At 40.6% G+C, this 20,777-nt stretch overlaps 1 protein-coding gene across 1 annotated transcript in view; it reads left to right on the top strand.

Moving 5' to 3' along the window:
• Window positions 1-20,777, top strand: part of FRAS1 (Fraser extracellular matrix complex subunit 1) — a 660,838-nt gene that overhangs the window by 443,181 nt on the left and 196,880 nt on the right. The window contains exons 24-26 of the mRNA XM_040324225.1: window positions 7,733-7,873; window positions 12,429-12,569; window positions 14,456-14,596. Of these exons, the coding sequence (XP_040180159.1) occupies window positions 7,733-7,873; window positions 12,429-12,569; window positions 14,456-14,596 (423 nt within the window). The remainder of the gene's footprint in view (window positions 1-7,732; window positions 7,874-12,428; window positions 12,570-14,455; window positions 14,597-20,777) is intronic.

Genomic DNA, 20,777 nt, shown 5'->3' on the forward strand with positions numbered 1-20,777 from the left:
TGGAGCGTGACATGTCCGCTGACATCTGATCCGATCCGCTGAAATCAGACGTATGGTGATACGTCGCCATCCGTCCATGGCGGATCGGAACGGGTGAGATCTGATGAAAAAGGACATGCTGGCCGTTTTCATCAGATCTCTCCATAGGAGACAGCGCCGCTCAGTGAGCAGAGAGGGGCCTGTCAACTGCCAGCTCAGCGGAGAGATCTTGCGCTGAGCTGGCGGGAGATGGTGGACTCCGTAGCGACGGAGTTCTCCTCATCTGAACGAAGCCTAAGGTGCCTACTTTTATCTTAAAGTAGAATTCCAGCCTAAGCCTAATAAAACTGTCCCAACACCTATCCTGACTAACCTTTGTAAATAAATGTTTATACTTACATGTTTTAAGCATGCTCTGGTATGCTTATGTGATATGGCTTCCATGTATCAGTGAGTGGCAGCTGTAGAAGAGAGGGAGTGCCAACAATGGCTGGCATAGCGATAGCTGACTATCACAGGGGACTATAGGTGCATACAGGACCATCAGAGTTGGTCTTTTTGGTCATATGCAGGCACAAACATGAATGCTTAGATTGTCTATGATTGTTTTTGCCTATAAAGAAAGGAGAAGGCTTGAGGGGAAGTGAACAGAACTTTGGATGTGGTAATTCAATAGCAATAGCCATGTTATTGACAATAGCAATGACACTAGCAATCTAGCAAGGGTTTCAGACCTATTAGTTGTATCCCCCAGAGAACAGTCAATAGGTGTCAAATTATGTATGCATGTGCCGTAGACAAGAGCATGTTGTCCAGTCCAGCTTAAAAGGCATATAGGGGATACTCATCCACCTCCCAGACAATATAAAAATAATTATTCTATAAATTGCAGCATCTCTTGCAACTATCAAACTGTGTAGGACGTGTTAATCAGATTTTTTTAAAATGCATCTGTGATCAATACCCATTTATTACTCCTCTTTTCCCAAAAAGAGGAAAACATTTTTCACTCATTTCATGTTTGCATTGAATTCTAAAGTCATGAACCAGGAAAAGCTTTGTCTTTGTTCAGGCAAATGTGTCGAGAAATGGTTTGACTAAAAAAATATATTTTTATGATAGTATTTTATATAATCCTTCAAAGTAACTAGATTACTTGTTATTATGGAATGTGCTTCCATACAGAAATTTTGGGTAAAATGTCAGTATATGTAAAGTGAGCAGCTCTGAACACAGTATTGGCTGATTGCTGGATCTTCTTCTGGCAGCAGATCAGTACATTACAGATAAGAGACACAGGTTGGCAGTAACAATGAAAAAGTTATTGGGCACTGAAGTCTTTTAACTTGCTGGCAAGCAAAGAACAAAATTCAACTTGTGGTGTAAGCTACATAAGATAAATGTCTGTAGCCCATTGATGTTTGCCCTTTTCATTTAACAGTAGTTCAAGTGGGGTTTTTTGTTGTTTGCTCTAATGCCAGTCTAATGCCGCGTACACACGACCGTTTTTCATGACGAGAAAAATTGCATTTTTTTAATTGGTCGTGAAAAACGGTCGTGTAGGCTCCAGAGCATTTTTCTTGATGAGAAAAATTGCCGTTAAAAATGTAGAACCTGCTCTATTTTTTCTCGTCGTTTTTCACGTCGTCATTTTTCATATCGTGAAAAACGGTTGTGTGTATACTTTAACAAGGGGGGAAAAATGCACGTGCTCAGAAGCAAGTTATGAGATGGAAAATTAGCATAAGCAGCCCAAAGGGTGGCACCATTCGAATGGAACTTCACCTTTATAGTGCTGTCATACGTGTTGTACATCACACGCTTTGCTCGAGCATTTTTTTTCACCATTGTGTGTATGCAAGGCAGGCTTGAGAGCAATCACGTCGAGAAAAACTTTGTTTTTTTCCATGACATAAATAACTGTCATGTGTACGCGGCATAACATGTGCTCTTAATTATAATGGTCTACTTTAGAACTCTACTTTATTAGCAATCGTCGAAAGTCTTCAGCTTTTGCATACATACCAATGATATGCATGACCTTCATTTACTTCTTGGCTTATTTACAGTTTACTTGCAATAATGAGCTAGTGTATTATAAGCAATTCAAAGGGAAAGTATGATGTTCTGGCCAGACATGTTCCAGTCTGGCATATGCTGGAAATGGTACTCTTACAAATCTGGGCTTAAACTTGCATCCGTCATTGGTGTAATAAACCAATATTTTTTACATCCACAAATAAACAAATTATTAAAACACTCAAAACAGTCCACAGTAAATGATTCTTTTTTTACATTGGCAGTCTTTTATAAGGGCAGCAGTAACTTTTTCAAATCAAATATCTCTATGTTTAACGCTTGTGGGTCACTCTGAAGTGTGACAGATGTTGGAAACACTTTTCAGATTGCATTTGACAGGTGGTGAAGAGGCGATATAATGATTTATCATCTGATTTAACCCTGTAAATGCTGCTTTACAGCACCTCAGTTGCGTAAATTGAATGCTGCTGCAGGCCAGTTGCAGCTCAGCCCCATTGATCTCCATAGATGAATTTAACAGGCAGTACATGTGAACAGCCCTGTCGTGCTGTAATAATAGGATTCGGGTGGGTGGCCGGGTGGGCTGGTAAATTCATGCCTCAACTGCCTGTTTTTACCACCTCCTTTTTGCCTGTGTGAAAGAGCCCTAAATTAGTGCTTTCCCTCCACCCTCTATAGAAAGATGCACACCTTCTCACATGGACCTTACAATAAAATGAAGGTCAAACTGGCTTTTTCCACTGTTGTAAACAACATTAAAAAAATGTAGGGTCGGATTCAGATACATTGGCGTATCTGTCCAGCCCGCATAACGTATCTCCGATACATTACGCCGCTCTAACTTTGGGCGCGAGTTCTTTATTCACAAAGAACTTGCGCCCTTAGTTAGAGCGGCGTAGCGTATGTGTTGCGGCAAAAGGCCGCGTAATTCAAATGGGGATGTAGGGGGCGTGTTTTATTCAAATTTCCCTTGACCCCGCGTTTTTTACATTTTACTTGAACGGCGCATGCGCTGTCTGTAAAATCTCCCAGTGTGCATTGCTCTAAATGACGTCGTAAGGACGTCATTGCTTTCGTCGTGAACGTAAATTACGTCCATCCGTATTCGCGAACGACTTACGCAAACAACGTAAAAATGTATATATATATATACACATTCATGCTTTACTCAAGTGTAATAAATGCAATCTTTAGTGTAAAGTGCATTCATGTTTATTAACTTCTAGCAATTAGTCAAGAATCAGTTTTCTTCTGGCTGCCAATACATGTGGACAATTCCTATAACCATAAAATAAAGTGCTAAAGGGGAAATCTAAATTACCCAATTTTAGGCCCCGTACACACGACCGAACATGTCTGCTGAAACTGGTCCGCGGACCAGTTTCAGCAGACATGTTCGGTCGTGTGTACGGCCGACCGGACAAATGTCCGGCGGATCGCACAGGTTTCCAGCGGACAAATGTTTCTTAGCATGCTAAGATCTTCTGCAGTTTCAAGTCTTGGCTTCATGGTTATCAAAGAGGCACTCTGAGGTTTGCTTTCTTGAACCTTGTTGTTTGAGCCTTTTGGTACAGTTTTGTTTGCCTCATTTAGTACAGTTCTGTTTGCCTCATTGTTGTCCATCCTTCTTTTTCATTGCTTGGGGACATCACATGGTATATGAATATTCTCCCTGTGTATTGTACTGTATAGAGTGGGATAGGGATATAAGAGAGGCACCCACCCAAAAGGTGTGTCCTCCAAAGGTTTTCCGGTGTCCCATCACTTGGTGCATGAATACTCTGACAGTATCCTGTACTGTACTCCAAGGTAGGGAATTTACAAGTCAAATTCCTGTTTGTTTGTTTTTTTACTTTTGGCACATGGAAGGGTTTGGAAGGAATTACTTTGCCCTGGTCTCACTAAGGTTGAGAACCACTAAGGCCCCATACAGACGACCGAACATGTCTGCTGAAACTGGTCCGCGGACCAGTTTCAGCAGACATGTTCGGTCGTCTGTACAGCCGAGCGGACAGGATTCCACCGTACATTTGCCCGCCGGGCCTTTTTCGAGCGGGCAAATATTTCTAAACATGTTTAGAAACATGCCCGCTGGAATCCTGTCCGTCGGACATGTTCGGTCGTCTGTACAGACCTACCGTACATGTCCGAGCGGCCGCCATCCCTCGCATGCGTCGAATGACTTCGACGCGTATCGAGTACGCGCGGATTTCTGTATGATGGTGTGTACAGCCATCATACAGAAATCTCCGGGCAGACATGTACGCTGAAAACGGTCCGGCGGACCGTTTTCATCGTACATGTTTGCTCGTCTGCACAGGGCCTTAGATTAGGAGTTTAAGACACTTTGCACTTTTATAATTGTATTATGTGATCTGGAGACACCTTAGCAAAAATCTGTTTTGACTTTTACTGTATATTAAAAATTAAAAAAAACAAATAACCCTACTTCATTCAATTTCGATTTCATTTATTATGTGTTGGGGATTTCCATACAGTATATTGTGGTGTACTTTTTAAGGCCACAGTATGATGGCAGCAACTGTTTTCTCAGATCTCTATTGCTAGAAATTAGAACCTAACAGAGGCTCTATCTCTTCCCTGCTCTATCCAATGCTGAATGTTTCGGCTGGAGTTAAAAGCTTTACAAATACATTTGATGTATAACTCAAAAACCGTCAGTAAGATTAGAATACAATGTCTAGGTTACAGCAGACTGCCAGTGTCACAAGAGATTGTTATGTTACAGAGTGCTGTGTTTCCAGAAAGACTGCTTTATGAGACTGCTGGGTTATCATAAAATTGCTGTTATTTATTTACCATGTGTCACTCCATATGAGTGAAAACTTTTATTGAAAACACAAGAATAGACGGTATAATTTTATGTTGGTTAGTGTATGAACTTGTCTATTTGTGTCAAATTCTGGAATGTTGTATCTGCTGAGATACTGAATCTAAATTTGCCTTCTGAATTCTCTTATGTGCTGTTATTGAGGACTACTTAGAACAGGCTTCTTCCTGTTTTTCCACCAAGAGAGGTGATTACTACCGAACTTCAATATGCTTAATCAATAACAACGGAGTAAAATGGAGGGCGATGCCCAGGAGTACACATTGAGATTCTCTTTTTTGTTTTCTTGTAATATTAAAACATTTACTAGAATTTAGTTTTCTCCTATAATACTAATGTTATTTGTATTTTGCTTGCCTTCCTTTTCTTCATCTTACTGAAATAAACCAACCGGTTTACTGTTAATGAATTCACCAATGAAAAAACTAATTTGAGTAATTTCCCCAGTTAACAGAGTTGTTTTCTCGTATGTGGATACATTGTTCTACACTTTATCCTTGCCACATTATATACAGCATTGACATTGACATTGCAGTAATATTGGTTTGCATTATACAGCATGCAGTATAATTTCCAGACTGTTGACTGTCTTTAAGTTTGTAAATTTATATGAGAAAATAAATAAAAATACCCCCCCCCCCCCAAAAAAAACAGGAGTGGAACAACATAATTGGATGGGTGTGCAAAGCCAAAATATGTGCATAAAATCTGCCCATGGGGCAGCACACCTCCAACAGTTCAAAGAATGTGTGGGAAAGATCTTTGCAAGTTTATCAGGGGAGGGGGGGGGGGTATACATTTTTTGGGGTAAGAAATTTAAATGGTATAAGGTGATCTCTTGCTGACACTCTTCTGGAAGCGGTGGTACTCCATACGTTGTCCCAGTCATCACCGTCTAGCTGTGGGAAGTCTGACAACCATGCAGTGCGAAACAAGGACATACTTGGTGGTATCTATGAACAGTTATAAGTAGTGGATAGGTCTTTGGCAAGGTCTTTATCTCGAATTAAACGATTCCAAATCGCCAACCTTCACACAGAAGATCCAAATTGCGTAAAAAAAGCCTGCCTAAGCTAAAGATGGTAAAATACGGTAATGTGTTTAATTTAAGAAGCTTCTTTTAATACTGATAATCATTTAATGATCGATTTACAATTAAAGGTTTATCTTAAGGCACATTTTAGTTCTTAAAGTTACCTTTTTTCAGTTTTCTCTCTCATATTTTAAGATTTTACTGATTGTCAGAGGCAATCTGTTAAAGTGATACTAAACACATAGGCCCGAATTCACATACATTGGCGCATATTTAAGGCAAGCACCGAATTCACCAAGCACTTGCCTCCCAAACTGGGCTGGGTTCCCTCGGCGTAAGCCATCGTTGGTGGAAGTGGGCGTGAGCCATGCTAATGAGGCGTGACCCCATGCAAATGATGGGCCGAGTGCCATACAAGTACTTCAAACGAATGGCGCATGCGCCGCCCCGTGGACACAACCCAGTGCGCATGCTCAGAATCACATCGGAACAACTGCCTAAGATACGTCGAATCACTGGCTATGAACGTAACCTACGCTTAGCCATATTCACATACTACGTAATGACGTAAAATTCGCCGGCTGTGTTCCCTGGTCCATACCTTAGAATGAGTTGCACCTCCTATATGGGGAATAACTTTACGCCGGACTTACGACTTACACAAACCGCGTATATTATGCGCCGGGCGCAACTACGTTCGTGAATCAACGTATCTCCCTCATTTCCATATTTGAATAGAAAATCAATTGGAGCACCGCTTGCGGCCAGCGTAAACATGCGCCCACGATATGCCGGCGTAGGAAAGTTACGTTGGACGGATGAAGCCTATTTTCAGGCGTATCTTGGTTTCAGAGTACGGCGCATAGATACGACTGCGCATATTTACACTTACGCAGTGTATCTCGAGATACGTCGGCGTATGTGCTTTGTGAATCCGGGCCATACTGTTTAATTGACATTGTGCCTTCTATTTCTGTATGTGGATAATGGCATGGTAATTATTATTTTAACCACTAGAGGCCCATGCTATAGCCGAAAGTCCAAAAATACATAAACCTCAAGTAAGATTTTTTTTTTATATATGTGCTGTAATCCCTTAGAATATCCTGGAAAAGATAAGGTATAAAAAAGAATATATAATATCAGCAGTTGTCTTTTTTTCTAAGTGGGCTTACACTTTTATCTAGTCCACTGGGCCTAAGACCCCTTTCACACTAAAAATAGCGCCTTCAAAGCGACCTGAAAGAGCCGCTGCTGTCTCTCCAATGTGAAAGCCCAGAGGGCTTTCACACTGGAGCGGTGCGCTATCAGGACAGTAAAAAAAGTCCTGCTAGCAGCATCTTTGGAGCGGTGTGTATACTGCTCCTCTAACGCTCCTAACCCATTGAAATAAGTGGGCACCACGGCTATACCGCCGGCAAAGCACTGCTGCAGTGGCACTTTGTGAGTGGTTTTAACCCTTTTTCAGCTGCTAGCGGGGGTTAAATGCACCCCACTAGCGGCCGAATATCCCGCAAATACGTTGGTAAAGTGCTGCTAAAAACAGCGACAACCCAGTGTGAAAGGAGCCTTAGTTTCCCTATGGATCAATTTTCAGTCAGTCCCCTTATCTGCCCCAGAGCAACTCTTGTCTGGGTTTGAGATGTAAGATTTACTGCCAAAAAAAACATGTCAGAGGCATAATCCAATGTTGAGGGATGTATGAAATCAATGTTGGCACACACTTATTCAGGAATATATGTGCCTATCCCCTTGGATACAATGACTGATTCTTTTGATATATATTTAGTTCTTCACATTGTTAAGTAATACTTCCTTTATTTATACAGAGTGTGACTGGAGCTGCAATGCCTGCAAGGGCCCTTTGAACACTGATTGCCTGCAGTGTATGGAGCACTACGTCCTTCATAATGGAGCTTGTGTTGAGCATTGTCCACCCTCCTACTACAAGCATCGGGACACCTGCAGAGGTACTTTTTTTATGTGTGCCTTGTAATTTGTGAGCATAGTGAACCAGCCAAACTCCAGATTTGTAAAATAATATAAGACAGACAATTAGCATTTATATAAGAGGACAGCAATGCTGTGAATTGAAACAATATCCAATACTTGATGTCATGTGATGATGGGATGAAGGTCCTTTACCTTGTATAAGCTCCCACCAGACTGACTTACACAGTTTTTGTTTTGTTTTTTTCCTTTTTCTTTCCTTTTCTCTGAATGGGTCAGCAGGGGGAGCAAACATAACTTGTGAACAGTATAAGCAGTGGGGGGCTGAAAAATGTCCTTTTCCTTTTACAAGGATTTTTTTTAATACCTCGACTTGCTGTAACCCATGCACTCTTAGAATCTGTAAAATTTTGAAGAGTAAAGCCTATTGATAGAGCAGCTCCATCACACTTATGCAGGAGTTGTTTGATCACTGGTAGCCTTTCGGCTGAAAAAGGAAAACACTGGCAGATTTTCTGTGAAGATGGCAGTCGTGTTGGCTGTGGAGTGGTGAGAGAAAGTTTCAAACAGTTTTTGCTGGAGGACAGCAAACTGAGTGGAGAGTTTGCAATAGTGCGCAAGTATACCATACATATTTTCACACTAAAGCAAGTGCTCCTGCTGAACCCCCATCCTTCAGTTCCACTGTAAGTAAACTTGCATGGGTATAGCGCAGGTTCACTTTAACGTATGCTGCGTAATAATACCCATACCATTTTCTCTACCCTTACACACTACATTAGACAAACTTACATCTGTCCAAATCCCCACACACTTTATCAGTTTATGGGTGCAGATATGTCTCTTTTGCAATTGGGACTGCTTTTGGACTTTCTTGCTGTAAAGCACTTGCCCTTAGAGCTTGGCACATATGGTTTCATTGTATTTTCTATCTGGAATTGGAAAACAGTGTACATTACCAAACAATAATATAGTTATAGCCAGGTGTACAGCAGAGGGCTTTCATTTTGTTTATATATACCTCCATTCTTGACAGCAAGTGCCACATTTCACGGCCTCCTCTTCATTTCTGTAGGTATAACTGACTGCCAGAGCAACTCCATCTGTATAGCTAATGTACTGAAAATTGAATTTGCATACATTTATTTACTGCGTAGAAAAGTAATGATGCTCCCATTCTGGAAATAAACATGAATTACTAGATTCACGGATGTTTTTACCTCCTGTAGATATAACCTTGGCTGACTGACAATCCATTATTTATTAACTCCTCATTGATGACCTTTTACAGTGTACTTCTTCTTTCCCTGGTTTCCTCCCTAGCCATAAGATAATCAGGTCATCAGCATCTCCTATATAAATATTAATGCATTCCACTGTCATCTAAAGTCTCATTTCCTCTCTCCTTCAGTGTTATTTTCATTCATCTTAACATCCTCCTCATATTACTATTGTCTCTTGGTAGATTCATCATTTTTTAATATGCTTTAGCTCTGCTTCATTCTGGCCTCCTCCCTAAGTTGTTCTTCTTGTTAGTTCTAAGTATATCCCATGTGCATTATAATAATAATCATGTGCTGATTTTTTTTTATGTGGCTGTGTTGTCCATATAATAAACATAATCCTTGAAATTGAATATTGCATAATAAAAAGATTAATATAAATTGTAAACTTTTATATTTCAAAATGCAAATTGAAAACATGTCAGGGGCCTTTTTTCAGCTGTAGTAAGTACTGCAGTAAGGGTTAAAATATCCTGTGCTGGCAACACATAGGATAGTCATATGACTGTTCTCACACACAGTGCAACAGCCATGTTCACCTGAGCACTACTCCAAGCAACATCGCTGTTTAGAACGCAAAGTCTAGAGGCCATGGACATAGCATTGTGTATGAGAGCAGTGTTCCAAATCACTTACAAGCTGCCACAGCAGGCAGAGGCGTAGCTTGAAGCTTGTGGGCCTGATGCAAAGGCTGACCTGGGACTCTTCACTACCACCCACTGCTTCACTTTTAGCTGCTGGGTAAAATTAGTGGGCTTATGTAAAAGAGGCCCTCTGACCTTAAGATTCACATACAAGTACATCGCTTTCATCCAGCAGCTCAGAGTGTGACCTGCCTGCCTCCACCTTGTGTGCATGTGCACAGTTGAGAAGGGTTGGGAGGGGCTGTAATGGGCTGGGTAGGGGGGCTGAGCAGAGAATGCACCGCTGGGGGAAAGGGCTTGCCCTATCACCCTTTGTAGGTGAAACCGGAAACTCAGAGGGCCTATGCAGGGTGATGTGATGTGACGTGACCCCTGTGGACCCTCAAGCTCTGTCCACGGGGGACGGTGTCAGTATTTTTTAGTCTTGGTGGGGGGCTTTGATGAAATATTAGGGGTCTAAAGATCAGCAACCCCTGATGTTTCACTTTTGAGACAGGGAAAGGAATTGAGGACACAGATTCTTCAATTCCTTTCTCGGCAGTCTCAGCTGCACTGAAAATAAATAATCAGGGGGCTCTGTACATAGGCTCCTGTTTATTCATAAAACTCAAACATAGTAAACACTGTTTACTATGCTTCAGTTCTGAATAAAACCAGTGAGTTATCAGTACCTATCAGGCCCCGTACACAAGTCCGAGGAACTTGACGGGCAAAACTCATCGTTTTGCTCGTCAAGTTCTGTGTGAAGCCGCCGAGGATCTCGGCGAGCCAACTTTCCTCATTGAACATCGAGGAAATAGAGAACATGTTCTCTATTTGGCTCGACGAGGAACTCGTCGGCTTCCTTGGCCGAAAGTGTACACACGCCGGGTTTCTCGGCAGAATTCAGCTCCGACCGAGTTTCTGTCTGAATTCTGCCGAGAAACTCGGTCGTGTGTACGGGGCCTCACTCACTCTGTTCATTCAGAAAAGGAAGAGGCCAGTAAATTAAATGTTTACCAGACCCTTTCCCTGCTCTCCACAGGGGGGCCATGGTAGTGGGGGTATCCGATAGCAGACAAGAGGGGGCATTTACAAGTATTGATACCCTGAATGGCTCGATATGCAGAAGCTAAAAGCCTCGTACACACGACCATCGGGAAAACTGGCTTGACAGCTTTTGGCCAGGAAAACTGGCCGTGTGTATGCTCCATGGCAGTTTTCCCGATAGGAAAACCGCCGGGAATCCGGGCAGGAAAAATGAGAACATGTTTTCTTTTTTCCTGCCGCTATTCCCGGGAATGTCTTTTTCCCGGCAGTTTCCCAACGGGAAAACCTTTGGTGTGTACAGGGGGAAAGTTACCGAGTAGGTTCTCGGTTTCCCCCCCGGGATTCCCGGCTGACTTTTTACTGACCGGGAATCCCGGTGGTGTGTAATTTTTTAAATCATGTAATAAAGATATTTAATTTGATATTTTAATTTGATGTTGTGTATCGTGGTGCCTATAAAGTCCATAATCAATATTTCCATTTAGTATAGACACACATTTAACCCTTTGATCGCTTTAAATGTTTAACCCCTTCCCAGCCATTGTCATTACTACAGTGATAGTATATATTTTTAGCACTTATCACTGTATTAGTGTCACTGGTTCCCACAAAGTGTCAAAAGTGTCAGTGTCAGACTGTCCGCAACAATATCACAGTCTAGTTACTTATATAAAATATATTCCAGTATATATCCCATAGTTTGTAGACAATATAAGGTTGCGCAAACCTATCAATATACACTTATTGGGATTTTTTTTACCAAAAATATGTAGCAGAATACATATTATTTATAATTTATGAAGAAATTCTATTTTTCTTTTTTAATTATTGGATATGTTTTATAGCAGAAAGTAAAAAATATTGTTTTCATTTCAAAGTTGTCAGTCTTTTTTTGTTTATAGCGCAAAAAATGAAAATCCAGTGGTGAAAATATATATAAATATACCCAAAATATATATATATAAAAAAAACAAATTTCTTACTCAGTTTAGGTCGATATGCATTTTTCTACATATTTTTGGTAGAAAAAATCGCAATAAGTGTATATTGATTGGTTTGCACAAAAGTTATAGCATCTACAAAATAGGGGATAGATTTAACGCATTTTTAATATGATTTATTTTTTATTAGTAGCGGCGGTGATCTGTGATTTTTGTTGGGACTGCAACATTGCGGCGGACAAATCGGACACTTTTGACACTATTTTGGGACCATTGACATTTATACAGCGATCAGAGCTAAAAAAAAAACACTGATTACTGTATAAATGTCACTCAAGAGGTTAAGTGTGTTCCCTCAGCGTGTTATAACTGTAGGGGGGATAGGCTACCACTGACATGACAGAGATTACTGTTCCCGATGACAGGGAACAGAAGATCTCTGTCATGTCACTAGGCAGAACAGGGAAATGCCTTGTTTACATAGGCATGCCCCCGTTCTGCCTCTCCTCGCCCGCTATCCTACTTTTGCGGACTGACGTACAGGTATGTCAGTTTGCGCATGAGTGCCATTCTGCCGAAGTATCGCAGTGCCGTATTGCAAAAAATTGCCTAATCATGAGGGGAGTAAATCTTCTGGAGGTCAAGAGGATGTTTGACTTCTTGTTTTGTTTATTATAGAGTGTGCAGAACACTGCCTGTTCTGCACTGATTCCAGTCATTGTAGTCAATGTGAGGCCCCATTCTACCTGCTTGATGGACAGTGTGCTACTGAATGTGGAAAGCACCATGTTGTGTCACACTCTGATCGCAGATGCCTTGGTAAGTACACGTTTAGTTTATCCACATATATAGTGCTGATGTATTCTGCAATAATTTATGAAGACCATTAACCACTCATTTAAATCCCTGCCTCCACGGAACTAACATCCTAATTTACTTTTTACAGTTACAGAGATTTTGTTCTAAGCTAGTTATGATAGAGAGTTTACCTACTATTTGTCTTTGGATTGTGGGAGAGAAGAGAAAAAAAAAAACACTCAAGCACAGAGAGAGCATTTAACCCACACGTAGCTTGCCTGATGGGAAGTGGATTGGTGACCCCCAAAAAATTCAAGATCAAATTGTTATGCTCTAAGAACACTCAGGGAAGATATCTTATAACTGCATTGGGACCACCACTGTACTCATGCAATTCACCAAACAGTTTGAAGCAGCACATGTACAATTCCCTATCTCCTTCTCTAAAGATTGCTCAGTGATCTTTCAATGAGGTAGAACATCTCTGCTGGCGAAAAGAATTAGGCCTTGTACACACGACCGAGAAACTCGTCGTAAAAGATACATCGTTTTCCTTGACGAGTTCCTTGTCAGGCTTGTCGAGAAACTTGTCAAGCTTTCTTTGCGTACACACTTTCAAGACAAAATCTTGTCGTTCTCAAACGCGGTGACGTACGACGGCACTATAAAGGGGAAGTTTGATTCCACTGGCGCAACCCTTGGGGCTGATTTTGCTAATCTCATGTTACTGCGTGTTAAGTAAAAGTTTGGTAAGAGACGATTTGCGCTTCAGTCTGTTACAGCGTGACGAATGTGCTATCTCCATTACAAACGCTACTTTTACTGAAGGTGCACTCCCGTCTCATACTTTATTCTGAGCATGCGCGGGTTTCTAAGCATACACACGAACGTGTTTCTCGTTGTAATCCAGTCCGACGAGAAACACAACGAGGAAATTGAGACTCCGGACGAGAAAAAAAGACTTGTTCTCTTTTTTTCTCGTCGAGTTCCACGTCAGTTTTCTCGATGAAAAACATGCACACGACCGTTTTCCTCTGCAAAAAAGCTCTGCCACCAAGTTTCTTGATGGATTCTGTTGAGGAAAATGGTCGTGTGTACGAGGCCTCACTTGCAGTGTCAGCAACATCATTTTTATGCCCAAGGCATATCCTTAAATGGACCAATCCTTGACCAAGAGACATTAATGGGCAGCTTAAGCTAATTATCCCAAAGACACATTTTAGGTACTTTTACACTAGACTGGTTATAAATGTAAATGCTCTAATTATAACACCATAATACCCAGATCAGACGAATAGAATGAAATAGATGATATAAACTAAAAACATAATGTAAAAATGAAAAAGATTTTATTGTACATACAACATGTGCCCAACTTCATATATGTTATTACAGTACAAAATAATGCTGGCATTTTTAAAGCAGACCCACAGTGAAAACACAATCGTTCCTTGCTCTCTAGCCCTCCTGCCAGCCCATTCTTCGACTTGTTTCATGTTCTCTTACTGTGAGTGACTTTCAGGCACAGCAACACATTATACTGCTTTGTCTGAACTCTAGTCCTCCACATTCAGCAGAGATTAATGACCAGTATCTATACATTGTGTCACGTTTTATACAAGACAGGTAAATATGTCAGGGTTTCTTTTAACTCCTTCCAATAAAAAAGGGTGGTGTGTTTGCTATTTTGGTTTGTGTTTTTGTTAGTAAAAACATATCAACAATTTACAACATTAACAAACCAAGATAAGGACACTAATTTTATTTTTTTTAAACGTGACAGTAATTTTAAGATTTGAAAATTACAGCCACATGGCTAAAATAAAGGTCCTTCTCGATGTGTTAAAGATTTTTGAATAGAGCTCAATGTGATGTATGGGTATTACTAAAGCATCTTTATTTTACAGACTGCCCTTCTGGATGTCTTGAATGTGATCAGTCACTGCAATGTAAAATCTGTGACAGACAGACATTTCTAAAGAACCACCATTGTGTGCCTCACTGTGGGAGTAATTTTCTGGGAAATTCTAGGACCAGAAGATGTGATGGTGAGAAGCTAAATTTTCACATTTATTTATTACAAAAATGTTTTTATTATAGTATATACAATGTCTTTCCGTAGCATGATTTATACACACTTGATATGGCATGCCTGTTATTAAGCTAGAGGAAGGTTAATCTACATTGGAGCGGAACCATAATGTTGGCTTTTATTGATGGTGTGTAGTGATGAAATCTTTCAGCTACTTATATACAGTGCATCCGGAAAGTATTTACAGTGCTTTACTTTTTCCACATTTTGTTATGTTACAGCGTTATTCCAAAATGTATTAAATTCTCAATTTTTCTCAAAATTCTAAAAACTTAGTACCCCATAATGTGAAAGAAGTTTGTTTGAAATCTTTACAAAATTTATAAAAAAAATAAAATAAAATATATCACATGCACATAAGTATTGCTCAATACTTTGTTAAAGCCCCTTTGGCACCAATTACAGCCTCAGGTATTTTTGAGTATATTGCTACAAGCTTGTCTCACCTATTTTTGGGAAGTTTCTCTCATTCTTCTTTGCAGGACCTCTCAAGTTCCATCAGGTTGGATGGGGAGCGTCAGTGCATAAACAATTTCAGATCTCTCCAGAGATGTTCAATAGAGTTCAAGTCTGGGCCCTGGCTGGGCCACTCAATGACATTCACAGAGTTGTCCTATAGCCACTCCTTTGTTATCTTGGCTGTGTGCTTAGGGTCATTGGGGTTTATTTACTAAAGGCAAATCCACTTTGCACTACAAGTGCACTTGAAAGTGCACTTGGAAGTGCAGTCACTGTAGATCTGAGGGGGACATGCAAGGAAAATAAAAAACAGCAGTTTAGTTTCCACATGATTGGATAATAAAATCAGCAGAGCTTCCCCTCATTTCAGATCTTCCCCTCAGATCTACAGCGACTGCACTTCCAAGTGCACTTGTAGTGCAACTTGGACTTGCCTTTAGTAAATCAACCCCATTGTCTTGTTGGAAGATGAACCTACGCCCCAATCTGGGAGGTTCAGAGTGCTGGATTGGTGGCGTGCTGCAGAGATGGTTGTTTTTCGCTAAGGTTTCCCTCTCTCCACAGAGAAATGCTGAAGCTCTGTCAGAGTGACCATTGGGTTCTTGGTCATCTCCCTTCTCCCCTGGTCGCTCAGTTTGGCTGGGTGGCCCACTCTAGGAAGAGTCCTGGTGGTTCCAAACTTCTTCTATTTATGGATGATGGAGACCACTGTGCTCATTGGGACCTTCAATGCTGCAGAGATTTTATTGGGACCATTCCCCAGATCTATGCCTCAATACAATCCTGTCTCTGAGGTCTACAGACAATTCCTTGGACTTTATGGCTTGGTTTGTGCTCTGACATGCACTGTTAACTGTGGGACCTTATATAGACCGGTGTGTCTTTCCAAATCATGTCCAATCAACTGAATTTACAGCAAGTGGACTCCAATCAAGTTGTAAAAAACTTCTCAAGGATGATCAGTGGAAACAGGCTGCACCTGAGCTTAATTTTGAGTGGCATAGCAAAGGCTGTAAATACTTATGTACATGTGATATTTTTAATATATTTGCATAGATTTTAAACAAACTTCTTTCACGTTGACATTATAGGGTATTGTTTGTAGAATTTTGAGGAAAATAATGAATTTAATCCATTTTGGAAAAAGGCTGTAACATAATAAAATGTGGAAAAAGATGAAGCGTTGTGAATACTTTACGAATGCACTGTAGGCTGGATTTTTAATTACCTATGTGCAGTAATGTGCTTTTCAATCAAGTTTTGTTGTACAAGATACTGTAATGCACTCCAATGCACTGGATAATTGCATTGCCACTCATTATGAGTAGCTCCCCAGTGCACATATACAGTGTTAACATAGTGCCTGCATTTCAGCATACTACAATGCATGCATGACATGTATTGTGGTGCCCCGTGTTGTCTAAAAAAAGGGCAGATATGATTTATCAAGTGTTGAGGCTTGTTTAAAGTGCATGGGCTGCCCAAGCACAACACACAGTGAGGGAAAAAAGTATTTGATCCCCTGCTGATTTTGTACGTTTGCCCACTGACAACGAAATTATCAGTCTATAATTTTAATGGTAGGTTTATTTTAACAGTGAGAGACAGAATAACAACGAAAAAATCCAGAAGAACGTATTTCAAAAAAGTTATAAATTGATTTGCATTTTGATGAGTGAAATAAATATTTGATCTGTTTTCCAGGTGTCTTCTATACATGTAACAAGCTGAGATTAGGAGCACTCTCTTAAAGGGAGTGCTCCTAATCCCAGCTTGATATCAGTGTAAAAGACACCTATCCAAGACAAAATGGGTCGTGGATGGGTATTTCAGCATGACAATGACCCAAAACAGACGGCCAAGGCAACAAAGGTTTGGCTCAAGAAAAAGCACATAAAAAATCTAGAGTGGCCTAAGCAGTCTCCAGACCTTAATCCCATAGAAAATATGTGGAGGGAGCTGAAGGTTCGAGTTACCAAACGTCAGCCTCGAAAACTTAATAACTGTGTCTGTACAGACACAAGGATGCATGCAACCCCTGTACATCTCTATGCAGGTGTTTATGGCTCTCAAAGGGGCACAGATTGAAACACCCTGTGTGAAGGAGGCCTTATGAGCTTCTGTGTGTAGAGGTGCAAAGCCACATGGGTCGCACGTGCAGCCACCAGTGCAAGTAAATGACTGTACGCAGCCATGTCTCTAGACCTTAGTTCTATAGAAAATGTATGTAGGGAGTGGAAACTTTAAGTTGCCAAGCGACAACCAAGAAGGATTTAGAGAAGCTCTGCAAAAGGGAGTGGGACAAAATCCCTCCTGAGATGTGTGCAAACCTGATGGTCAACTAAAAGAAACGTCTGACCTCTAAATGCCAAAAAGGGGTTCTCCACCAAGTACTAAGTCATGTTTTGCGAAGGGCTCAAATACTTGTTTGACTCATTAAAAAGCAAATCAATTTATAACCTTTTTGAAATGCGTTTTTCTGGATATTTTTGTTATTATTCTGTCTCTCACTGTTAAAATAAACCTACCATTAAAATGATAGACTGATCATTTCTTTGTCAGTGGGAAAATGTACCTAATTAGCAGGGGATCAAATACCTTTTCCCTTTATGCCGCGTACACGCCATTGTTTTTCCTGACGTTCAAAAATCCGTAGTTTTTCACAACATGATTCCTCTCCAGCCTGACTTGCATACACACGTTCATGCAAAAAAAATGTCCAACCAAAGCGTGGTCGGTGAGGTACAACACGTACGACGGGACTATAAAGGAGAAGTTCCTTTCAAATGGTGCCACCCTTTGGGCTGCTTTTGGGCTGCATACTTGATTCTGAGCATGCACGTTTTCCCCCCCCGGAAAAGCATACACACAACGGTTTTTCGCGACGAGAAAAAGACTGACATGAAACACGACGGGAAAAAAGAGAGCTGGTTTCAATTCGATGAGAAAACTGCTAGGGAGCATACACACGACTGGTTTTCTCGACCAATATAAAAAATGGCAGTTTTCTCGTTGTGAAAACTGGTTGTGTGTACAAGGCATTAGTGTATGTCAGCACATGAAAATCTGCAAATAGCTGTCAAAAGAGATTACATCTGCAAATGTTCTTATTCACACAACACTGATAAGATGATGGCTTTCCAAGTTCTATTCAAGACTGTTTCCATAGCCGATAATTTGTACAAATCAAAGTTTAACAATGTTTAGAGCATGTGACAGCAATAGGAACACGCAGGAACCTCTTGTTGGTCAATCACAGCATTTAACAAATACTTTTGGATACATTGAACAATAAATAGTTTAGGCATTTGTATCAGATTTCAACTGAAGCCTACCTACATACAAACATGTTCATTTTGTGTAAGACTGGGAAAGGATTAGAACCTCTGTCAATTTTTTGTTTTTATTTTCATAATTGGTTTGAAAATGTTGACGAAAGCCCCATACACACTATCTGTTTTCCTGCAGGTTTTCTCTTCAGGTTTACCAAAACCATGTAGTGCAAGGGCCTGCCTGATTGCATACAAATTGAAACTCTTGAGGTTTGACCTCATATTAGATGGTTTTGGTAAACCTGAAGAGAAAACCTGCAGGAAAACTGATAGTGTGTATAGGGCTTAACACATATTCACTCAGTTCAACATTAATCAAAATACTGTTGAACTTTTTAATTTTTATAAGATTAAAAGTGCAGATGTCCTATAAATTCTGTAACAGCTATCTTTCGTAGGAAATTTCTTTGGTAAAGTTTTAATGTGAATGTCAGGTCTTATGACTTTAAAATCACATAGAACTGGAATACCAATGTTTCTCTGAAGTGAAGATCTGTAACAAAGATGAAAAGAATACCAATGACCATATTTGCATTGGGAACATTGAAGTGTATTGGTTACTTCTGAGAGAAAGAACTTAAAGGAAAACTACAGCAAGTTTTTAAGTAGGGACTTGATTTGAGTAATTATTACTATGCTGGAAGCAGAACTTACATCTGTAATATTGCTGCTTCCCTCTACATACATATTTACAAACTAAACACCAAAAACATTGTCAGACCTTTATTTATCTCTCCGAGATCATAGTGCTTCCTCTGGCACTCCAGCTCCATCTTTGTTCAGGCATTATTCAGGGTCAGTGTCTACTTCTGGACTTGAATACTGGCGCAGATATAGCACAATGATGTCAGTCCTGGTGTCTCTGCATTCCTTAGCTTTGTTACCAAATGTCTCACACAGATAAGCTCCCTACTCCTTCTTAATATCTAATGAACTACTACAGAGTTCCAGTACTACAGTCTGATCACTGAAAGGAAATGTTGCCTCCTGCCTGCATCAGAGTGATAATACCCTAGCTTAGGTACAATCATTTGACTGGAGTTGAAAGAATGCCGTTAAATAATAATTGTGTGCTCGATCCCGCATAGCCTGTACTCAGTAGTGTAGCTATAACCTTCAGGGGCCCGGTGCAAGAAACCATGGAGGGCCCCCCTGACCACCTTCCGGGGGCCCTTCCCTTTGAGTCCATTGCCGAAACACCAGGGTCTGGTCACAAGTGGGACCTTTGTGACCCTGGTAGTTCGACCGCTGGTGTCGGTAGTCTTTTTTATTTTTGTTATTTTTTTCAATATTATTATTTTTATTATTTTTTACAATTTTTTAGGAGCCCCATTGGGCTTTGGTGAGATATCAGGGGGCTTAACAGACCTCTGATGTTTCATCTTTAAGACACAGCCCTCAATCTCTTTGTTTGCAGTCTCAGCTGCACAGAATGAATGGTCAGGTATAGCTCTCTAGAGAGCTTCCAGTTAATTCCCAAACTGAAGGATAGGAAACATAGAAATGTTTCAGTTATGAATGGTCAGTGTCCATTCCCACCCTCCCGCAGACATTCAGCGGCTGCAGAAGGAAAATGGAGAGATCGATTCCCCACCCCCCTTCCTATCCAAGCATACAGGGGGCATGGGGCCAGAATGCAATTGTGACCCCTGCTACCCCTGTAGGTACATTACACCCCAGCCCAACCCACATCATAATTCTGGATGTCCATATGTGTAATACTGTGTGTCCATGCCTCCTTCTGTAGTTTCAATTAAGGGTGCATGTGACAGGGTGACAATGTAGGACACATTGAGAGGCAGTTGTCACCCTCTTACAGGAAGTGACCTAACAAGGTCATTCATTGCACGATAAATTGGAATTATTTAAATGAAAGGTACACATTTACAAACATTGAATACTACTTTTGAAGTTACTTTAACTCATTAAAGCAACACTAAACAGTATTGTTGTTCTTCAAAATTCATACACATCCACTACTTAACAGCCCTGTAATCTATTTTTAATAAAATAACATCTTACTGTGTCTTTCTGCCTGCTTGTATCATCCTCCCTTCCAAAACCTTGCCCTTTACTTCTCACTTTCATTTCTTTAGAATAAGTAGTGGATGTTAGTTGTGGGAGACACATTGAAACACCCTGTGTGAAGGAGGCCTTACGAGCTCCTGTGTGCAGAGGCGTAAAGCCACATGCATCACTCGTACAGCCATTAGTGCAAGTGAATGACTGTACGCAGCCATGTCTCCAGACCTTAATCTTATCGAAAATGTATGTAGAGAGCAGAAACTTTGAATTGCTAAGCGACAGTGAAGAAGGATTTAGAGAAAATTTGTAAAGAAGAGTGGA

Source organism: Rana temporaria, chromosome 1 (genome assembly GCF_905171775.1).
Source record: "Rana temporaria chromosome 1, aRanTem1.1, whole genome shotgun sequence".
In the NCBI taxonomy this organism is placed as follows: Eukaryota; Metazoa; Chordata; class Amphibia; order Anura; family Ranidae; genus Rana; species Rana temporaria.